Below are 19670 nucleotides of genomic sequence, written 5' to 3'. Positions count from 1 at the left end.
TCTGTGGCTATCCTGAACTGAACACCTTTTAAATTGTGGATTTCAAATTATTTTTACAGGTGTTGATAAATCTTATTTGTATTCCCGTGAGCAAGGGGACACTTGGAAACTGAGTAGGAGGGGAAATGACATAGTCAGGAATTGATTGCTCCCAATATTTTTATTATAGGAGTTTTCTACAGGATCACAATTGAAGTTATTCAATTAAGAGTAATTGTTGATGGTGTCCCAAACATTTAAAAAAATATACATCCAAGTACTTTTTTTTTTTTCTATTTGGAAATCAGATCTCACATGTTAATTTACAATCTAAAGTCTACTTTCAACTTTGAGGTCACTTAAAAAAATATACACTTAGGGCCCGGCACTGTGGCTCAGGCCTGTAAACCCAACGCTTTGGGAGGCCTGCGGCAGGAGAATCGCTGAAGGCCAGGAGTTGGAGACCAGCCTGGGCAACACAGCAAGACCTCGCCTCTACAAAATAAACTTAAAAAAAAAAAAAAAAAACCCAAAATATTATCCAGGCATAGTGACATGCAACTGTACTCCTTGCTACTTGGGAGACTGAGGCGGGAGGATCGCTGGAGCCCACAAGTTGGAAACTGCAGTGAGCCGAGATCGCGCAACTCCACTCCAGCCTGGGCGACAGAGCAAGGATCTGTCTCTCAAAAATAATAATAATTGAAAAGCACATTTAGGAAGCTCGGCGTCATTCCAGTGTCTGGGCCCGAGAGCACTATGAGGTAGCAAGACACAAGGTAACAAGCGTAAAAAAGAGAATGAGGTTAGCATCCGGCTGTTGCTTTTCCCAGGTTTAAACGCGGCCTAGGCTGGGTGCAGGGACCGTGCGGAACCGGCAGGCGCTTCCCGGTTGAGGATGCCCAGCAGCAGGACCCCGGGGTCGCCAAGGGTCCGCCTGAGCTTGAGCAGCTTCAAGAGGGAGGGCTCAGCGGCCCTCGGGCGCGCGATTCCGCAGCTGCACCTTGTCCCCGCGAGCTCCAGCCTCTTCTCCGCTCTAGGAGGGGTGGGTCGAGCGCGGAACGGGGCGGGGCCACGCAAAGCTGCACGCCCGCCGCTCGGCTCGGCTCGGCTCGGTTCGGCTGTGCGCGGCGCGGGTCGGCCAGGCTGTGGCTACAAGGCCGCCGTGGGGCGCGAGCGCCGCAGGTGACCGCGGCGGGGAGCTGCGTGCGCGGGCGGCGGCTGAGGAGCTGGAGGCGGGCCGTCGCTCTCGGCCCAGGCGCTACGGGCTGAGGAGACCAGGCGAGCCGACGCGAGCGGAGGCGGGCGAAGGGCTCGGGGCACCCACTTGACAGCCGGCGGCGCTCGCGGCCCTCAGCATGTTTCGTGAGGCGAGGGTTTTCCTCCCGCCCGTGGGCTGAAGCGGCGACGGCCCCCGAAGCGAGATGCACCTGCCGGCTGCTGCTTAGAGGACGCGCGGCAAGCGGGAAGTCCCGGCCGCCAGCGGGAGGGCTTTCGTCGCCCGGCAGCCGTCGCCTCTCGCCGCCGCCGCGGGCCCGAGCGGGAGCGGCGGGTGGGCGCCCGGACATGGCGGCCCGGAGCGCCCCGAGCTGCCACCTGCGGCTCGAGTGGGTGTACGGCTACCGGGGCCACCAGTGCCGCAACAACCTCTACTACACTGCGGCTAAGGAGATCGTGTACTTCGTGGCGGGGGTCGGCGTGGTGTACAGCCCGCGGGAGCACCGGCAGAAGTTTTACCGGGGCCACAGCGACGACATCATCAGGTACCGGGGTGCGGGGGCCGCCGCCGTCACCCTGCGAGCCGCGCCGGGAGTTTGCACACGCAGGTCCCTCCGGACGCCGTGACCGCTCCTGCACGGAGCATCACCCCGAGGGGAATCCGCAGCTGTCTCTCTTGTCCCGAGTCCGCCAGTTAGCACCCTGCAAACGCCTTTCCCCTCTGCATCGTCTAGGGACTCTCTCTCGGGTCCGCGCGGGAAGATCAGGTCCGCGGAACCACCCGGCACTCGGTTTGAAGGCTTTGTCCCCTTACCCACTCCATCAAAATTATGAAAACTGCGAAAAGGTTATTTTGGTAGCACTTTATTCCGTTAGCTCCTGTGAGAAATTTCTTATTAAACGAAGTCTTAAAGCACCTGGGGTGGAGGGAGTCTTTACCTAATAAAGGACTGAAGGAAGCACTGCAAGCCGTGGGCTGGTTCAGGAGGGCTCTCACCTCCTGCCCGTGATTATTAGCTCAGGTTTCACTGTTTGCTATTATCAGCAGAACCCCCCCCCGGCAACCTCTGGGCAATTATTGGATGTTAAAATGTGCACACCTGAAGGCAATTTAAGGTAGGTCTTATCTGAAGAGGCTGCTAAAAATAACATCACTGATTTCCAGTTCTCTTCATCTTCATTAAAATACTCCTAAATAAGCTACTTTTGTATCTTTTTAAATTAAATCCCGATTGGAGGCTATTTTCAGTCTTCCTTGGACAGTATCTCAAAGTTGGTCCCGGTGCTTGTTTACATTTCTTTAGTGAGCGGTATATTTGAAATGTAATTTTCAATCAGTGTCTTAGTAGAACTTTTGTGGTGAAGTCAGGAGTTCAGAAATCATTTTAGGCCACTGATTATTGCCTCAAGGACAGCATTTTTGTTCTTTACAGAGAATATATTAAAAGCAATCTGAGAATGTGTTTGTGTGGTGCTCTTGGAGTCTTATCAAAGAGTCTATGATTTGGGTTTGGTTACAAAATTTTATTCCCTTATGTATGTTGCACAGGATTTAAATTGGGCATTTCAAATCCCATACCTTGGATTGAAGTCTTGTAGGCAAGAAGCCCTGGTACTTAAATTTCACAAATAAAGTTGTTTTTCTGTTTTGCGTCTCTGTACATGTATTATGTGTAAGAGGGAAAAAAGGGCCTGGGACAACAAAGGTAGACAAGATGGTGTAAAGATGAGAAAAGCCAAAATTGAGATTGCAGAATAAGGAATGAGGTGGTGCTGTGTATTCACTTGATTTTTGGGGTTTTTTTTTTTGGACACCAGAGTGCTTTTTCAGATTGTATTTAATACATTACTTTGAAAAGGTAACTGATAAGACATTTCGTTTTTCTCAAGCTGGGACTCTGAGTAGTGATGATTAGGGTCACAGACCTATTATCATAGCCCAAATTGCTGGTAGAAAAACTAAACTAAACCCATAGTAATTATTTATCTTCTTGTTATTTATCCCAGAAGTAGAGTTTACCCCAGTGTCTTGTCTTTTTCCCTAATCCTTTCAAGTCTCTCTTCTTTTTTATATGTTAGGTCTCCCAAAGTATCAGGCATAGTAGCTTTACCTAGTTGGAGCAGCCTTAACTGAAGCCCTGCGCCAGATGATTTAGTCTGTTAGGTTGAATTCAGCTGGTGGAGTAAGTGTGAAGGATTTTGAGGTCTTCTCATGGTACACTTGTATTGTTTTTACTCCTTGGGGGTTATGAGAAAAGTATAGTACTAAGGTCTTCTGAAACTAGATATGATTTATTTGGTGAGGTAAATTACATCTTGTTCTTCTAGCAGTAATTAGAAGCTGTATTATATGTCACACTACTTGAATTTCATAACTGTGTTTCAGTAAACTGTAAGGAAGGTAATGCTTTGACTTTCTTTTGGTATAGTTGTGCAACTCATACAAAACAACAAACATACTCAAATTTCTCATAGTTGAATACATGCTTATGATTTATCCAAATGATACATCTTTAAAATAATGTGTATCAATGAAAATAAGTATCCTGAAAAGTTACAATGAGGTAGTAAAATCTGAATCATACAGCATCTTGAAATTTGTGGCACGGATTCAATATGATACTAAGAATATAATTAGGAATCAGTGAAAGGGGTCTGGACATTTTATTTTGAATAGTAATGACAGATCATTCTTGTTTGTGAAATAAATTCAAATATTAAAACCTCTGAATATTTTTTCAATTCAGTATTTGACTTGTGAATATAGAAACAACTCTAGTAATTTTATTTAAATTGAAATTGAAATTGGGCATTTCAAATTATGTCACAGCAGAAGATGTAATGTTGAGAAATGTGATGCGTATTGACAATGTTGCTGTAACCTTAGCCTTAGTAATAAAAAGTCAGTGCTGTTTTCATCATCTGTTTTGTTTCCACCTTGGCCTGAAACATGTAAAACTTACTGGTCAAGTACTACTTAGTCTGAGAACTATTCCAGAATGAGCAGATCATTGTCCTTAGGTTTTGAAAATGTGAGTGCAATATTGGTGGTAAAGACTGAATCTTGACTAGTCTGTCATTTGCTTACTGGTTCTCTGACCATTTTATTATCACCTAGGATTGTCAGTGATGGTGCCACATGACAGCTCATCATTTTTTCAGTGTTGCTTGTAGTTCTCCAACTTCCTTTTGCCATCCACCTGTGTATACTTCGCTAGTCATTTATCATTTCGTTATATTCATAGAAACTATACAGCAATTAGTTTCTATGTCAGAAATAATACAGGACTTTTTGGGTCACTTTTTTTGTTCTTTTTCTCAAGTTATATCGATAAAATTATCTAGTTATTAAGTGTTTATAACAGATTTCAGACTAAGTTATAAAATAAGCTACTACCAGTTTTAGCATAAGTACATCTAGAGCTTGGTCTATATTTTGAAACTTTTGCCAGTTATTAAAAGAATGGGATAGCCTTTTTTTTTTTTTTTTTTAACTGAGGCTCTAACTCTTGCTTTGCATCACACAGGCTATCATGCAATCACTGATCACTGTAGCTTCTAACTCTTGGGCTCAAGTGATCATCCTACCTCAGCCTCAGTAGCTGAGATCACAGGTGTGGGCTATGATGCTGGGCTTTTTTTTTTTTTTTTTGTAAAGGTGGGGTCTCTGTATGTTGCCAAGGCTGGTCCCAGACTCCTGGACTCAAGTGATCCTCCCACTTCAACCTCCCAAAGTGTTGGGATTACTCACAGGTGTGAGCCACCATGTGCCACCAGAGTGCAATATCTGTTCAAATTAATTTTTCTAGGTACTTCTCATCAGCAAATTTTTGCAAGATTATTCTTATAGACAATATTGATCATTTTCAAATAATTTATACTAGTGAAGACCACTGATGGAATATAACTTGGGGCATTTTGTTATTTGACTGTGCTTTCCTTATGGGAGTAATCAGGGCCCATTGTTTATGTATTATGTAGGTGTAGAACTTGAAGTACTTTTTTTTTTTTTTTTTTGAGATGGAGTCTCGCTTTGTTGCCAGGCTGGAGCGTGTGCAGTTGTGTGATCTTGGCTCACTGCAACCTCTGGCTCCTGGGTTCAAGCAATTCTCCTGCCTCCGCTTCCTGAGTAGCTGGGACCACAGGCACGCACACCATGCTCAGCTAATTTTTGCATTTTTAGTAGAGATGGGGTTTCACCGCATTGGCCTGGCTAGGCTGGTGTCTAACTCCTGACCTTGTAATCCACCTGCCTCAGCCTCCCAAAGTGCTGGGATTACAGGCATGAGCCGCCACACCCAGCTTTACTCTTTTTTTTTAAACATAGTGAAAGTATCTCACAAGTTGATGATGAACTCAAATGACAGTGCATCTGAAATATTTTGAAAAGTATACCTATATGGTTGCAGGTTAAAATAACTGTTCATTGCTTCTATGAATGGCTTTTTAAAAAGACAAAACAAAAGGTATAGAAGCTTTTTTCTTTATTTGTGGTAAATTGTGTTCTTAAGAAAAAAAACTGCCCAAGCCTTATTGTAATCTAGTAAAAGTGGTTTTTGACAGTTCCATATTCATGGCACAGAAACTTAATTTATTGAATGCAAGTCCGAAATGTAATTGCAAAAGCAATTCAGAATGACATTTCCATGGTAGATAAATTTTTTTGTGTTCATGTGGGTTCAGAGTGGCAACTTTTTTTTTTTTTTGAGATGGAGTTTCGCTGTTGTTACCCAGACTGGATTGCAATAGCACGATCTCGGCTCACCACAACCTCCGCCTTCTGGGTTCAAGCAATTCTCCTGCCTCAGCCTCCCAAGTAGCTGGGACTACAGGCACGCACCACCATGCCCAACTCATTTTTGTATTTTTAGTAGAGACAGGGTTTCACCTTGTTGCCCAGGATGGTGTCGATCTCTTGACCTCATGATCCACCTGCCTCGGCCTCCCAAAGTGCTGAGATTATAGGCATGAGCCACCGCACCTGGCCCCAGAGTGGCAACTTTTTAAGCTCTGGTAGGAATGATTGGAAACCTACTTGTAGTTTACTTAATGCTTCCACATATATGTTCATGATTTCCCAAACCTGGCTGATCTTCAAAATAATTTGATGAACTTTTCACCAGTTTCTATCCTTTTTCTCAAATGCACAAAGTCAGAATCTTCTAGGGTTGGAGCCCAGGAATCTATCTATATTTTAAAAAGTGCCTCAGATGATTCTGTTTGGGAAATACATTGCCCCCACCATTTCTAGAATTCTTAACACAAGCAGTTTGAGAAATGGGCACACACCCTCTCCTCAAACCTGATACCAGAATTTTCTTAACCACTGTGCAATATGTAGAAGTTATGCTTCAAAAAGTATTAGAAAACATATTTAATAAAATGGCCTGTGTTTAAGTAACTAGAATTAGATGGAGTTAACAGTTATAGACCATGTAACAATTGTATTTGGTAAGATTTCATTTTATGTATCATGATATCAAAACGTGCGTGTGTGTGTGTGTGTGTGTGTGTGTGTGTGTGTGTGTTTGAGATGGAGTTTCACTCTTGTTGCCCAGACTGGAGTGCAATGGTGTGATCTCAGCTCACCGCAACCTCTGCCTCCTGAGTTCAAGCGATTCTCCTGCCTCAGCCTCCACAGTAGCTGGGATTACAGGCATGTGTCACCATGCCCAGCTAACTTTGTATTTTTAGTAGAGATGGGGTTTCTTCATGTTGGTCAGGCTGGTTTTGAACTCCTGGCCTCAGGTGATCCACCCACTTCAGCCTCCCAAAGTGCTGGGATTACAGGCATAAGCCATCATGCCCGGTCATTGATTATTTGTTTTTTTAAGTACTGTATAATTTAAGAAATAAAATTAATAGGTGTTTTCCAGGAAAGGTAGGAATTAACTAGAATAATAGTTGAAATTGTCATAGATGTGTATTGAGTATATATTCTTTAGGGATAAGCCAGATTTTTAGATTTACATTTAATTATTTTATAGTATGTGCAAATATGCAGAAAATAAAACATAATGTTTTGTATATACATTAAGGAAAACATGGAATAATCAATTATTAGAAGCTATTAAGAGCTTTTATTTCTAAGTTTTTTCATCCAAGAAATATTTGTTGAGTTTCTGTTTTGTCAGGAATCCCTGACTTAAGATACTCAGAGTTTATACACACCAAGTCAAATAATCAATTAGGAATAGCACTAATGTACCTATGATATGCTATGTACATGGGGATATAAACAGTTCACAATTAGTATATAATACCTAAGCTAAGTCTTTAAAGACAACAGGGAGAAAGGGTCATCAGAAGAAGGGGAAGAAGGTATAGCATTGTGGGAAGAGGTAACATTGTGTGCAGTGGTTTTGTGTTATGAGAGAATATTTTTTAAAGTTGCATATACTATCTTCAGTTCCTCTTCTCCCATTTACTATTCACTTTGTTCTATTTCACCATAGCAGTTCTTGTTGAGGTTACCAGTGACCTCTGCATTGCCAAATCCAGTGGTTATCAGTTTTTATCTTCTTTGATTTTTCATCATCATTTGACATAATTGGTGCATTAGTCTATTTTCATGCTACTGATAAAGTCTCTACCCGAGACTGGGAAGAAAAAGAGGTTTAATTGGACTTACAGTTCCACATGGCTGGGGAGACCTCAGAATCATGGTGGAAAGCTAAAGACACTTCTTATGTGGCAGTGGCAAGAGAAAATGAAGAAGATGCAGAAGTATCACCATCAGATCTTGTGATACTCATTCACTACCATGAAAACAGTATGGGGGAAACCACCCCCATGATTCAAATTATTTTCCACCAGCTCCCTCTCACAACACATGAGAATTATGGGAGTACAATTCAAGATGAGATTGGGTGGGGACACAGAGCCAAACTATATCAGTTGGTTACTCCCACCTTCTTAAGTCACTTTATTAAGTGACATGTGGAACATAAACATATCTATTTCTTGGTTTACTTGTTCTTTCAGCAAATATTTACTGAACACCCATTATTTGCCAAAGACTATTCTTATCACTAGAGATATGGCAGTGAACCAAACAAAATTTCTCACCCTTGTGGAGCTTATATCTACTGAGTGAGGAGATACCAAATAAGGTAAATTTTATATATGTGTATAAAATTTTACATATGCATGTATATATGTATAGTTTACAAGGGCTAAGGAAAACAAGGTGAGAAAATGAGGTAGAAACCACTGGAAAGAGTTTACATATGTATTTAGATAGGGTGGCCAGGAAGACCTCACTTTAAAGGTGACACTTTGTAGAGACTAGGAGATAAGGTAATGTGCTGTGTGAATATCTGAGGAAAGGACATGTTAGGCAAAATGGACTATCAAATGCAAATTCCCTGAAGCAGAATATCAGTATTTTTGAGGAGCAGTGAGAATGTTTGTGTGGCTCAAGCAGAGTGAACTTGAAAGAAAGTAGTAAGAAATGAGGTCTGATGAGCTAATGGTAGTGGGGGCTGATTTTGTAGAACTTCATAGGCTACTGAAAGGATTTTGGCTTTCCCATTTGAGAATGGAAATTATTGGAACAATTTAATCAAAATAGTGATATAATTTGATTTATAGTTTAATAAAGTCACTCTGTCTCCTATATTCAGAACAGACTGAAGAGGGATGGGCAGGATGGAAGCAGGGAGATCACTTAGGAGACTGTTGCAGTAATCCAGTCAGGAAGTATTGGTGGCTTGGACTAGGGTGGTAACAGTGAAAGTAGTGAGAAAGGATCGAATTCTATATATATTTTTAAGATAGAGGTAGCATGATTCACTAATGGATCATATATAAATTGTGAAAGAAAAGGTCAATGATGATCACAGAATTTTTGTCAGAACAATTGGAAGAATGGAGTTGCTGGTTATTGAATTGGGAAACTGTTGTAAGAGCAAGTTTTATGTTTTGGACAGAAGGAAAGATCTACAGCTCTGTTTTATTTTACTAATTTTTTTATTTTTAATTTTTGTGGGTACATAGTGGGTGTATTTATGGGGTACATGAGATGTTTTGTTACAGGCACACTGTGTGAAATAATCACATCATAGAGAATGGGGTATCTGTCCCCTCAAGCCTTTATTCTTTGTATTATAAAGAATCCAATTGCAATTTTTTAGTTATTTAAAAATGTACAATTATTGACTATAGTCACCCTGTTGTATGACATGGTCTTATTCATTCTTTCTAATTCTTATGTACCCATTAATCATCCCCTTTCCTCCTGAGTTCTCCACTACCCTTTCTAGCTCTGGTAACCATCCTTCTACTCTCTATGTCCATTAGTTCAGTTGTTTTGATTTTTAGATTCCACAAATAAGTGGGAACATGCGATGTTTGTCTTTCTGTGCCTGGCTTATTTTACTTAACAATCTCCATTTCCATCCATGATATTGCAAATGACAGGATCTCTTTTTTTTTTTTTTTTTTTTTTACAGCTGACTAGTACTCCATTGTGTATATATACCACATTTTCTTTATCCGGTTATCTATTGATAGACTCTTAGGTTGCTCCCAGATCTTAGCTATTGTGAACAGTGCTGCAATAAACATCGGTGTGCAGATATCTCCTTGATATCCTGATTTCCTTTCTTTTGGGTATATGCCCTACAGTGGGATTGCTGGATCATATGGTAGCACTATTTTTAGTTTTTTGAGGAGCCTCCAAACTGCTCTCCATAGTGGTGGTACGAATTTGCATTCTACACATCCTTGCCAGCATTTGTTATCGCCTGTCTTTTGAATATAAGTCATTTTAACTGGGGCGAGATGGTATCTCATTGTAGTTTTGATATAGAATTTTTATTATGGCTTTGATTTTGTTATTTGTTATTGGTCTCTTCAGGTTTTGGATTTCTTTCTGGTTCAATCTTTGTAGATTATATGTGTCTAGGAATGTGTTCATTTCTTCTAGATTTTCAAATTTATTGGCATAGAGTTGGTCATAGTAGCCACTAATGATCCTTTGAATTTCTGCAGTATCAGTTGTAATGTCTCCTTTTTCATTTCCAATTTTATTTATTTGTATCTTCTTTTTTTGCTTAATTTGGCTAAAGGTTTGTCAGCTTTAACTTTAAAAAAAGAAAATAACTTTTGGGCCAGGCATGGTGGCTCACGCCTGTAATCCCAGCACTTTGGGAGGCCAAGGTGGGCAGATCATGAGGTCAAGAGACTGAGACCATCTTGGCCAATATTGTGAAACCCCATCTCTACTAAAAATACAAAAATTAGCTGGGCGTGGTGACGTGCACCTGTAGTCCCAGCTACTTGGGAGGCTGAGGCAGGAGAATTGCTTGAACCTGGGAGGCGGAGGTTGCAGTGAGCCAAGGTTGTGCCACTGCACTACAGCCTGGTGACGGAGCAAGACTCTGTCTCAAAAAAAAAAAAAACCAACTTTTTGTTTCATTGAAATTTTGTATTGGTTTTTTAAAATTTCAATTTCATTTATTTCTGCCCAGATCTTATATCTTGCTACAAATTTTGGGTTTGGTTTGCTCTTGCTTTTCTAAAGATGCACCATTAGATTGTTTATTTGAAGTTTTTCCTCTTTTTTGATGTAGGCACTTTTAACTATAAACTTTCCCTTGAATACTGCTTTTGCAGTATCCCATAGGTTTTGATATATTGTGTTTTGACTTGCATTTGTATCAAGAAACTTTTCAGTTTCCTTTTTAATTTCTTCATGGACCCACTGGTGATTCAGGAGAATATTTAATTTCCACATATTTGTATAGTTCCAAAAATTCCTTTTATTATTTCTAGTTCTATTTCATTGTGGTCACAGAAGATGCTTGATATTGTATCAGGTTTTTTTCAACATTTTAAGACTTGTGTTATGACAACAGTCTATCCTTTAGAATAATTCATGTGCTGAGGAAAAGAATGTGAATTCTGTAGACATTGGATAAAATATTCTGCAAATATCTATTAGAGCCACTTGGTCTATAGTGTACATTAAGTCAGATGTTTCTTTGTTGATGTTCTGTCTGGAAGATCTGTCCAGTGCTGAAACTGGGTTGTTGAAATCTCCAGCTATCATCATATTGGGGCCTGTCTCTCTTTAGCTCTAATACTTGCTTTATGTATATGAGTGCTTTAGTGTTGGGTGTGTGTGTGTGTGTGTGTGTGTGTGTGTGTGTGTATTGTGTGTGTGTATACGTATATACACACACAATACACACACACACACACACACACACACATTTAAAATTGTTATATATTGTTGCTGAATTAACTCCTTTCTCATTATATGCTGACTTTCTCTGTCTCTTCTCGTAGTTTTTTTTGTCCTGAAATCTATTTTTTCTAGTATAAGTATAGCTATTCCTGTTCTTTTTTGGTTTCTATTGGCATGGAATATCTTTTTCCATCCCTTCATTTTCAGTCTATATGTGTATTTATAGGTGAGGTGTGTTTATTGTAGGCAACAGATTAATGGGTCTTGTTTTTCCATCCATTCAGCCACTCCATCTCTTTTGATTGGAGATTTTAGACTCTTTACATTTACACCATCCTCCAGACTGGCCCCCTTCTCACAGCTCTACTAGGCAGTGCCCAGTGGGGCTGTGTTGGGGTCCACCCCACATTTGTGTGTGCAGCCTCCAACTCCACATTTCCTTTATGCACTGCCCTAACAGAAGTTCTCCATGAGGGCTTCACCCCTGCAATACACCTCTGCCTGGACATCCTGGTCTGGTCTAGTCTGGTCTTTTTTCTTTTTTTTGAGATGGAGTCTCACCCTGTCTTGCCCAGGCTAGAGTGCAGTGGTGTGATCTTGGCTCACTGCAACCTCCAGCTCTTGGGTTCAAGTGATTCTCCTTTCTCAGCCTTCTGAGTAGCTGGGACTACAGGTGTTTGCCACACCTGGCTAGTTTTGTGGGTTTTTTTTTTTTTTTTTGTAGAAAGTGATTCATATAGAGACAGAGAAACAGGAGGAGGAGAGAGAAAGAAACAGCTAACTCTTACACTGAGTGAGAATATCCAGAAGGATGGAATCCAGGAGAAGAAAAGCAGCTTCCACACTGAGTGGAAAGGAATAGAGAGAAATGGAGTTTAGGAAGGGAAGACAGGCTTCCACAAGAGTGTGGAAGGGGACCCCAGAGGGTAAATCCAGGAGAGAGAAAGATGGCTTCCATGAAGGGAGTGTTCATGGAAGGGGATGTGGAAGGGAGTTTGTGGAAGGGAGTGTCCGAAGAGATGTGGAAAAAGGGGACTTTTAACCTGGGAGGAACCACCACCTTCTCTAAGACCCCAATGAAAGGAGTTCCTTAGAACTTCTGCTGAGGTGATTGACTCTTAGTTTATTTGCATGCCCAGGAAATTTAAACAGACACCATTAAATCTCCCAGATGTAGAGAGATGGGAGCAGGGCATGGTGCTGGGAAGTTCTTGCCCTTAAAACTACACCCCCTCGTGGACCCAGAAAGAGAACACATTCCCTCATTACCTCCTCTCCCCCTGAACAGGAAAGCCCAACTTCTACTGGAATTATGGAAATCAGTTCTCTTTAACTGCTTCTGAAATGGGGCATAGAAGGGACCCTACAGTTGAGGTTTCCTACAGAGGGGAACCTTTCAGGGGTGCAGGTTGATCTAGAGGTCCACGATAGAGCCCACAAGCCAAGGACATCTGTGGTTCCAGCAGCAGGATTATTTGTGACCTCATGGCTGATTTTGAAGTCTTTTTCTCCAGCTGTACCCCTTTCCTGGTTGTACCCTTCTTCTAGTGTACCGCTCTCCTGGCTGGCTCGCCAACATGTAATATTGGGGTTCAGAGTGCCCTCAGCTCCCCTGAGAAGATGTTTCTCCAGGTTCTTGGTCTCCTGCCCTCTCAAGAATAAGAGAGGGGGCCAAGGTGCAGTGCACAGTAAATAAGTAACTCAAAAATGTTTGTAGAAAGTGATTTATTTAGAGACAGAGAAACAGGAGGAGGAGAGAGAAATAGCTAACTCTCACACTGAAGGAGAGAATCCAGAAAGATGGAATCCAGGAGAGGAAAGTAGCTTCCACACTAAGTGGAAAGGAATAGAGAGAGATGGAGTTGAGGAGGGGAAGACAGGCTTCCATGAGAGTGTGTGGAAGGGGACCCCAGAGGGGAAATCCAGGAGAGAGAAAGATGGCTTTCATGAAGGGAGTGTTCATGGAAGGCGATCCAAACATGGAATCCCTAGTTTTGTATTTTTGTAGAGACGAGATTTCACCATGTTGGCCGGATTGGTCTCGAACTCCTGACCTCAGATGATCCACCTGCCTTGGCCCCCCAAAGTGCTGGGATTACAGGCATGAGCCATGATGCCCCATCCAGGTGTTTTCATACATTCTCTGAAATCTAGGCAGAGGTTCCCAAACCTCAATGCTTGTCTTTTGCATACTTGCAGGAACAACACCATTGTGGAAGCTGCCAAGGTTTGGGGTTTGCACCCTCCAAAGCCATGGCCTGAGCTGTACCTTGGCCTCTTTTAGCCACAGCTGGAGTGGCTGGGACACAGGGCACCAAATCCCTAGGCTATACACAGCAGAGGGGTCCTGGACCTGGCTCAGGGAACCAGTTTTTCTTTCTTGGCCTCTGGGCCTGTGATGGGAGGGGCTGCCACAAAGATCTCTGACATGCCCTGGAGACATTTTCCCCTTTGTCCTGGCGATTAGCATTTGGCTCCTTGTTCTTACATAAATTTATGCAGCAGGCTTTAATTTCTCCCTGGAAAATGGGTTTTTCTTTTCTACTACATCTTCAGGCTGCAAATTTTCCAAACTTTTATGCTTTGCTTGATAAACTTGAATGCTTTATCACTTAGAAATTTCTTCCACCAGATAACCTAAATTCTCTCTCTCAAGTTCAAAGTTCCACAGATCTCTAGGGCAGGGGCAAAATGCTGCCAATCTTTTTGCATAGTAAGATTGATCTTTACTCCAGTTCCCAAAAAGGTCCTCTTCTCCATCTGAGAGCACTTCAGCTTGGACCTTACTGTCCATATTACTACCAGCATTTTAGTCAAAGCCGTTCAACAAATCTCTAGGGACTTCCAGACATTCCCACATCTTCCTGTCTTCTGGGCCTCCAAGTCTTTCGGAAGTTCCAAACTTTCCCACATTTTCTTATCTTCTTCTGAGCCCTCCAAACTGTTCTAGCCTCTGCCTATTACCCAGTTACAAAGTTGCTTCCACATTTTTGGGTATCTTTACAGCAGCACCCCAGTACCAATTTACTGAATTAGTTGATTCCCACATTGCTAATAGGTACATACCTAAGACTGGGTAATTTATAAAGGAAAGAGGTTTAAATGACTCACAATTCTGCAGGGCTGAGAAGCCTCAGGAAACTTATAATCATGGCAGAAGGGGAAGCAAACATATCCTTCTTCACATGGTGGCAGCAAGAAGAAGTGTAGAGTGAAGAGGGGGAGCAGCCCCTCATAAAACCATCAGATCTCATGGCAACTCAGTATCATGAGAATGGCATGAGAGTAATTGCCACCATGATTCAATTACCTCAAGTAGGTCCCTCCCATGACTGGGGATTATGGGAACTACAACTCAAGATGAGATTTGGTGGGGACACAGCCAAACGATATCAATAAGAAATGCAAAAAGGGGATAAGGATATGCAAAAGAAATGACTATTTTTAGTAATTATAATTAGTGGCAGTATCATTGGTATTATTCTGAATCTGTGGTGTATATGAGGTGAGATACAGCAAATCAGTAATTTTGGGACATTCTAATTTATTTATTTTTTTTATAAGGTGACCCAAAATTATCATCAGATGTTGGGGTATAGGCAGGATTAATACCATGAGAATAACTTTGTGGAATTACTGGAAAGTCCCTCATTCTCTCTCCCTCTTTTTTCCTCTCCTTCTTTCCTTTTTTTACTTTTCAACATCCTAGTTCCTCACCTCTACTCAATACATTCCTCTGAACACCTGATTAAAAAAAAAAAGAGATCATTCATCTTTGTACAGTAGTAGTAATAGAATTGGCAGTTCTCCTAGCTTTCTTTATTGATAGCTTCTGAGCTCAGAAATGAATTCTCTTTGCTATTGCAAGAAATAGATTCTGAAAGTCCATAGAAATGAAGCAGGATATTTGGCTCAGAAATTAAAAATATGTTGCCTGTTCTTTTTTGGATTGACCTTTCATTTATATAATTGACTGAGGGACATTCTAATTTATTTATCTGTTATATTGAGAAGCAAAATTCTCAGGATGGAGGAAAAAAATAATATGTAACTGTCAGGAACTGTGAAAGTTCTACAGTTTTACCCTACTGGAAAGTTACTAGGAGCCTACCACAATTTCATGGATACTGACAGAATACACCAGCTTCTGGGTCAGAAACAAAAGGATTTATCACTCTGTATATGCACAGCAAACAGCATGAGCATTATATTATGTTTTTTTCAACATCTTTGCCCCCCTAAACCCACAAGGGTGATATAGAAGAGCCTAAGTTGTGAGTTTGCATCACAGCTAAGTAACTTGGAGTTTAGGGAAACTGAATCTTTTATAATAGGCTGCAAACAAACCTGCTTGTGATGGTTAGTTTTCTGTGTCATCTTGAGTAGGTTGTATAGTACCAGATGATTTAACTGAACATTAAGTCAGGTGTGAAGGTATTTCATAGATATGATTAAATCTGTTATCAATTGGCTTTTAGAAAAGAAGATGATTATTTATAAGGACCCCATTCAGCCAGGGTTGATGGCTCACACCTGTAATCCCAGCATTTTGGGACACCAAGATGGATGGATCACACAGTCAAGAGATTGAGACCATCTGACCAACATGGTGAAATCCTGTCTCTACAAAAATACAAAATTAGCTGAGCATGGTGGTATGTGCCTGTAGTCCCAGCTACTTGGGAGGCTGAGGCAGGAGAATCACCTGAACCTGGGAGGCAGAGGTTGGAATGAGCTGAGATCATGCCACTGCACTCCAAATCTGGTGACAGAGTGAGACTCCATCTCAAAAAAAGGATGGGAGGGGCCCACTCAGTCAGTGGGAGAACTTAAGATGAAAACTGGAGGAGAAATTCTGCTTCAAGATTGCAACATCAACTCCTGCCTGAGTTTCTAGTGTACTGCTGCCCTGCCTTATGGAATTTAGACCTGTCCCCACAATCATGTTAGCCAATTCCTTGAAATAAATCTCTTTATATATACTCTGTTCTCTTTCTCTGCAGAACTTGGACTGATACAGTGTCATTTGCCCTGGAGAGAGATACATTTATTATACTGAACAGTAAACAAATATACCCTTTGTCCAGCCAGGGACATTATCTTTATTTTTCAAGTCTGTTGGCTATACAAATATCCCTCAAAAATAGTCTAGAACAAAGACAGTCAATACCTCTTCATTCAAAATTTTCAGAAACATGGGCTGGGTGTGGTGACTCATGTATGTAATTCCAGCACTTTGGGAGGCTGAGGCAGGTGGATCACTAGAGGTCAAGAGTTCAAGACCAGCCTGGCCAAAATAGTGAAACCCCATCTGTACTAAAAATACAAAAATTAGCCAGGCATGGTGGTGTGTGCCTGTTGTAATCTCAATTACTTGAAAGGCTGAGGTAGGAGAATCATTTGAACCTTGGAGGTGGAGGTTCCAGTGAGCTGAGATCACAACACTGTACTCCATCCTGGGCAACAGAGCAAGACTCCATCTCAAAAAAAAAAAAAATTTATAAACATGAGAGAGCCATGGAGAATTATTTCCTCACAGCAACATAGAAGTACACATTTTGTAGTTCTGAATTTGAATTGGAATGTCCTTATGAACTCACGATGTACCATATATGCATTTTTTTTACCTAGTTCTAGCCACTGAAAGTTTACAAAAATGTGACAAAGCCAGTATAGATAGCAAGTCCAGTCTCTGGTCTTAAAATTCACTCCTCAAGAGAAAAACTTAGGATTCACAGAGAAACAACTGATTCTTGACATCAGAGAGCACAGGACATTTAAAAAGACTAGTAGGGTGATACACAAAGTTCCAAGGAGCCAATCTGAAGTGACTTCTACATGGGACAATTTGTGCTTTTTAATTAGGGTGAGAATTGCAGTCAATTCAAGTTCCAGGTAAATTGGTCACCTTCTGAAGATGACAGAGAACCAACTTATTTTCTTGAGAATGAGGTAAAAGGAAAGAAGTGCCATTATCCCCCTTTAGCCTTTCTTATATAAACTGATGACACTATTGGACATTAGGTAATTAGCCACAGGTCATATAACTTATCAGTGGCATAAGGCAGGATCAGGTTCAATTAATACCTGTTATTAATAAGTTTCCCTAAGAGTTCTGTTCTTTGTGGTTAACTCTTGAACACAGGTTAATGGAGCAGTGATCACCTTGAATATCAATGGTTGCTTATGCCAGAAGAAAAGAGAGCTCTAAAAATTCTCACATATATAATCTGCAATCTAAGTGCTTTAGCTTGGAAGTAACCTTCATCACCTAGGCTCCTAACTCATTTGAAAGAAACCCCCAAAACTAGTAACATTGTCCCAACCAGACACAAACCCCAAAATGAAATCATATTATATGCTTAAAAGGGAGAAAACCTAAATATCTTTGATAAACTGCATTTTTGATCCCTGAAATATTGAACTTACCACTTCTTAACCTTCCACAGTTCTATGTCCAGAAGCAGAAAATACCAGGATTGTCAATGTAAATATATACCTAACAGGATAAAAACCACATGGCTTCTGAGAAAAGTCATACACTCAAAATTGAAGTTTTCAACTCTCATATAACTGAAGAGAGCACCAAACTTGCAGGAATCCATACGATGTTAAATCTTTATTGTTATTGATAAGTAAGAACTTTTGCTATTTTGTTATTTTTCTTGTTGTTTCATGGTCGTTTATTTCTTCTTTCCTTCAGGTGTTTTTTTAGTCAAGGTGATGTTCTCTGGTGATATGATTTAGTTTACTGCTTTTTATTTTTTGTGTATCCATTTTATGTCTTTTGGTTTGAGATTACCATGAGACTTGCAAATACTATTTTATAATCCTCTGTTTTAAGATAACAACTTAACACTGTTCATATAAACAAAAAGAAAACTAATTAAAACTCTATGCTTTAACTTCATCTCCTCATTTTATAAAATTTGTTTTATTTGTTGAAACAGGACCTTACTCTTTTGCCCAGGCAGGAGTACAGTGGCACAATCTTGGCTCACTGCAGCCTTGACTTCCAGGTTCAGGTGATCCTACCATCTAAGCCTCCTTAGTAGCTGGGACTACAGATGTGTGCTACCATGTCCAGCTAATTTTTGTATTTTTTGTAGAGATGAATTTTGCATGTTGCCCAGGCTGGTCTTGAACTCCTGGACTAAAGCAGTCTGCCTGCCTCAGCTCCCAAAGTGCCAGGATTACGGGCATGAGCCACTGTGTTCAGCCCATCCTCCTGCTTTTTAACTTTGTTATTTCTATTTATAGCTTATTATATTGCCTATGTCTTAAAAAGGTTGTAGTTATTTTTATTGGTTCATTTAGTCTTCTTAGTATAAGAGTAATTTACACACTATAGTTGCAGTGTTATAATATTCTGTGTTTTTCTGTGTACTTACTATTACCAGTGAGTTTTGTATCTTCAAAACTCACTTATGATTACTTATCACTCACTAATGTCCTTTTCTTTCCGATTGAAGTACTTCCTCTGGCATTTCTTATAGGGCATGTCTGGTGTTGATAAAATCCCTCAGCTTTTGTTTGTCTGGGAAAGTCTTTGTTTCTCCATATTGAAGGATAATTTCACCAGATATACTAAAGTAGGGTAATTTTTTTTTTTACTTCAGAACTTTAAATATGTTATGCCACTCTCTCCAGCCCTGTAAGGTTTTCACTGAAAAGTCTGCTGCCAGATGTATTGGAGCTCCATTGTTTGTTTCTTTTCTCTTGCTACTTCTAGGACCCTTTCTTTGTCCTTGATCTTTGGGAGTTCAAGTATTAAATGCCTTAAGGTAGTCTTCTTTGGGCAAAATCTGCTTGGTGTTCTTATCCTTCTTGTACTTGGATATTGATATCTTTCTCTCGGTTTGGGAATATCTTTCTCTGTTGTTATTTTGAATACACTTTCTACTTCTATCTGTTTCTCTACTTCCTTTTTAAGGTCAGTAACTCTTATATTTGCCCTTTTGAGACTATTTTCTATATTCTGTAGGGGTGCTTCATTGGAGACAGGGTTTTGTCGTGTTGTCATGCTGGTCTTGAACTACTGGGCTCAAGCAGTTGACCTCCTTCGACCTCCCAAGAGCTGGGATTACAGGTATGAGCCACCATGCCTGACCCACTTCATTGTTTTTTATTGTTTGTTTTGTCTTCTATGACTAAAATAACCTGTCTTCAAGCCCACTAAGTCTTTCTTCTGCTTTATCAATTCTGATATTAAAAGTCTTGGATGAATTATTCAGCATGCCAGTTGTATTTTTTCAGCTCCAGGATTTCTGCTTGGTACTTA

General features: G+C 40.8%; 1 protein-coding gene across 29 annotated transcripts in view; it reads left to right on the top strand.

The window, feature by feature from the left end:
• Positions 1-1091: 1091 nt before the first annotated feature.
• The window catches only part of EML5 (EMAP like 5), a 203847-nt gene continuing 185268 nt past the window's right edge, over positions 1092-19670 (top strand). For 28 of the 29 annotated variants that reach the window (XR_013521448.1, XR_013521449.1, XR_013521447.1 and 25 more), the window contains exon 1: positions 1092-1742. Coding sequence is in view for 9 of the 29 variants with exons in the window: in XM_035261240.3 (XP_035117131.1) it covers positions 1546-1742 (197 nt within the window). In the remaining 20 variants the exon portion in view is untranslated. Of the gene's footprint in view, positions 1743-1852; positions 2314-19670 lie in introns of those variants that run through there. The other variant, XM_078335578.1, reaches the window with a different exon arrangement.

This window comes from Callithrix jacchus, chromosome 8, assembly GCF_049354715.1.
Source record: "Callithrix jacchus isolate 240 chromosome 8, calJac240_pri, whole genome shotgun sequence".
In the NCBI taxonomy this organism is placed as follows: Eukaryota; Metazoa; Chordata; class Mammalia; order Primates; family Cebidae; genus Callithrix; species Callithrix jacchus.
The sequence above is the reverse complement of the archived record's forward strand: the minus strand, read 5'-3'. Positions and strand labels throughout refer to the sequence as shown.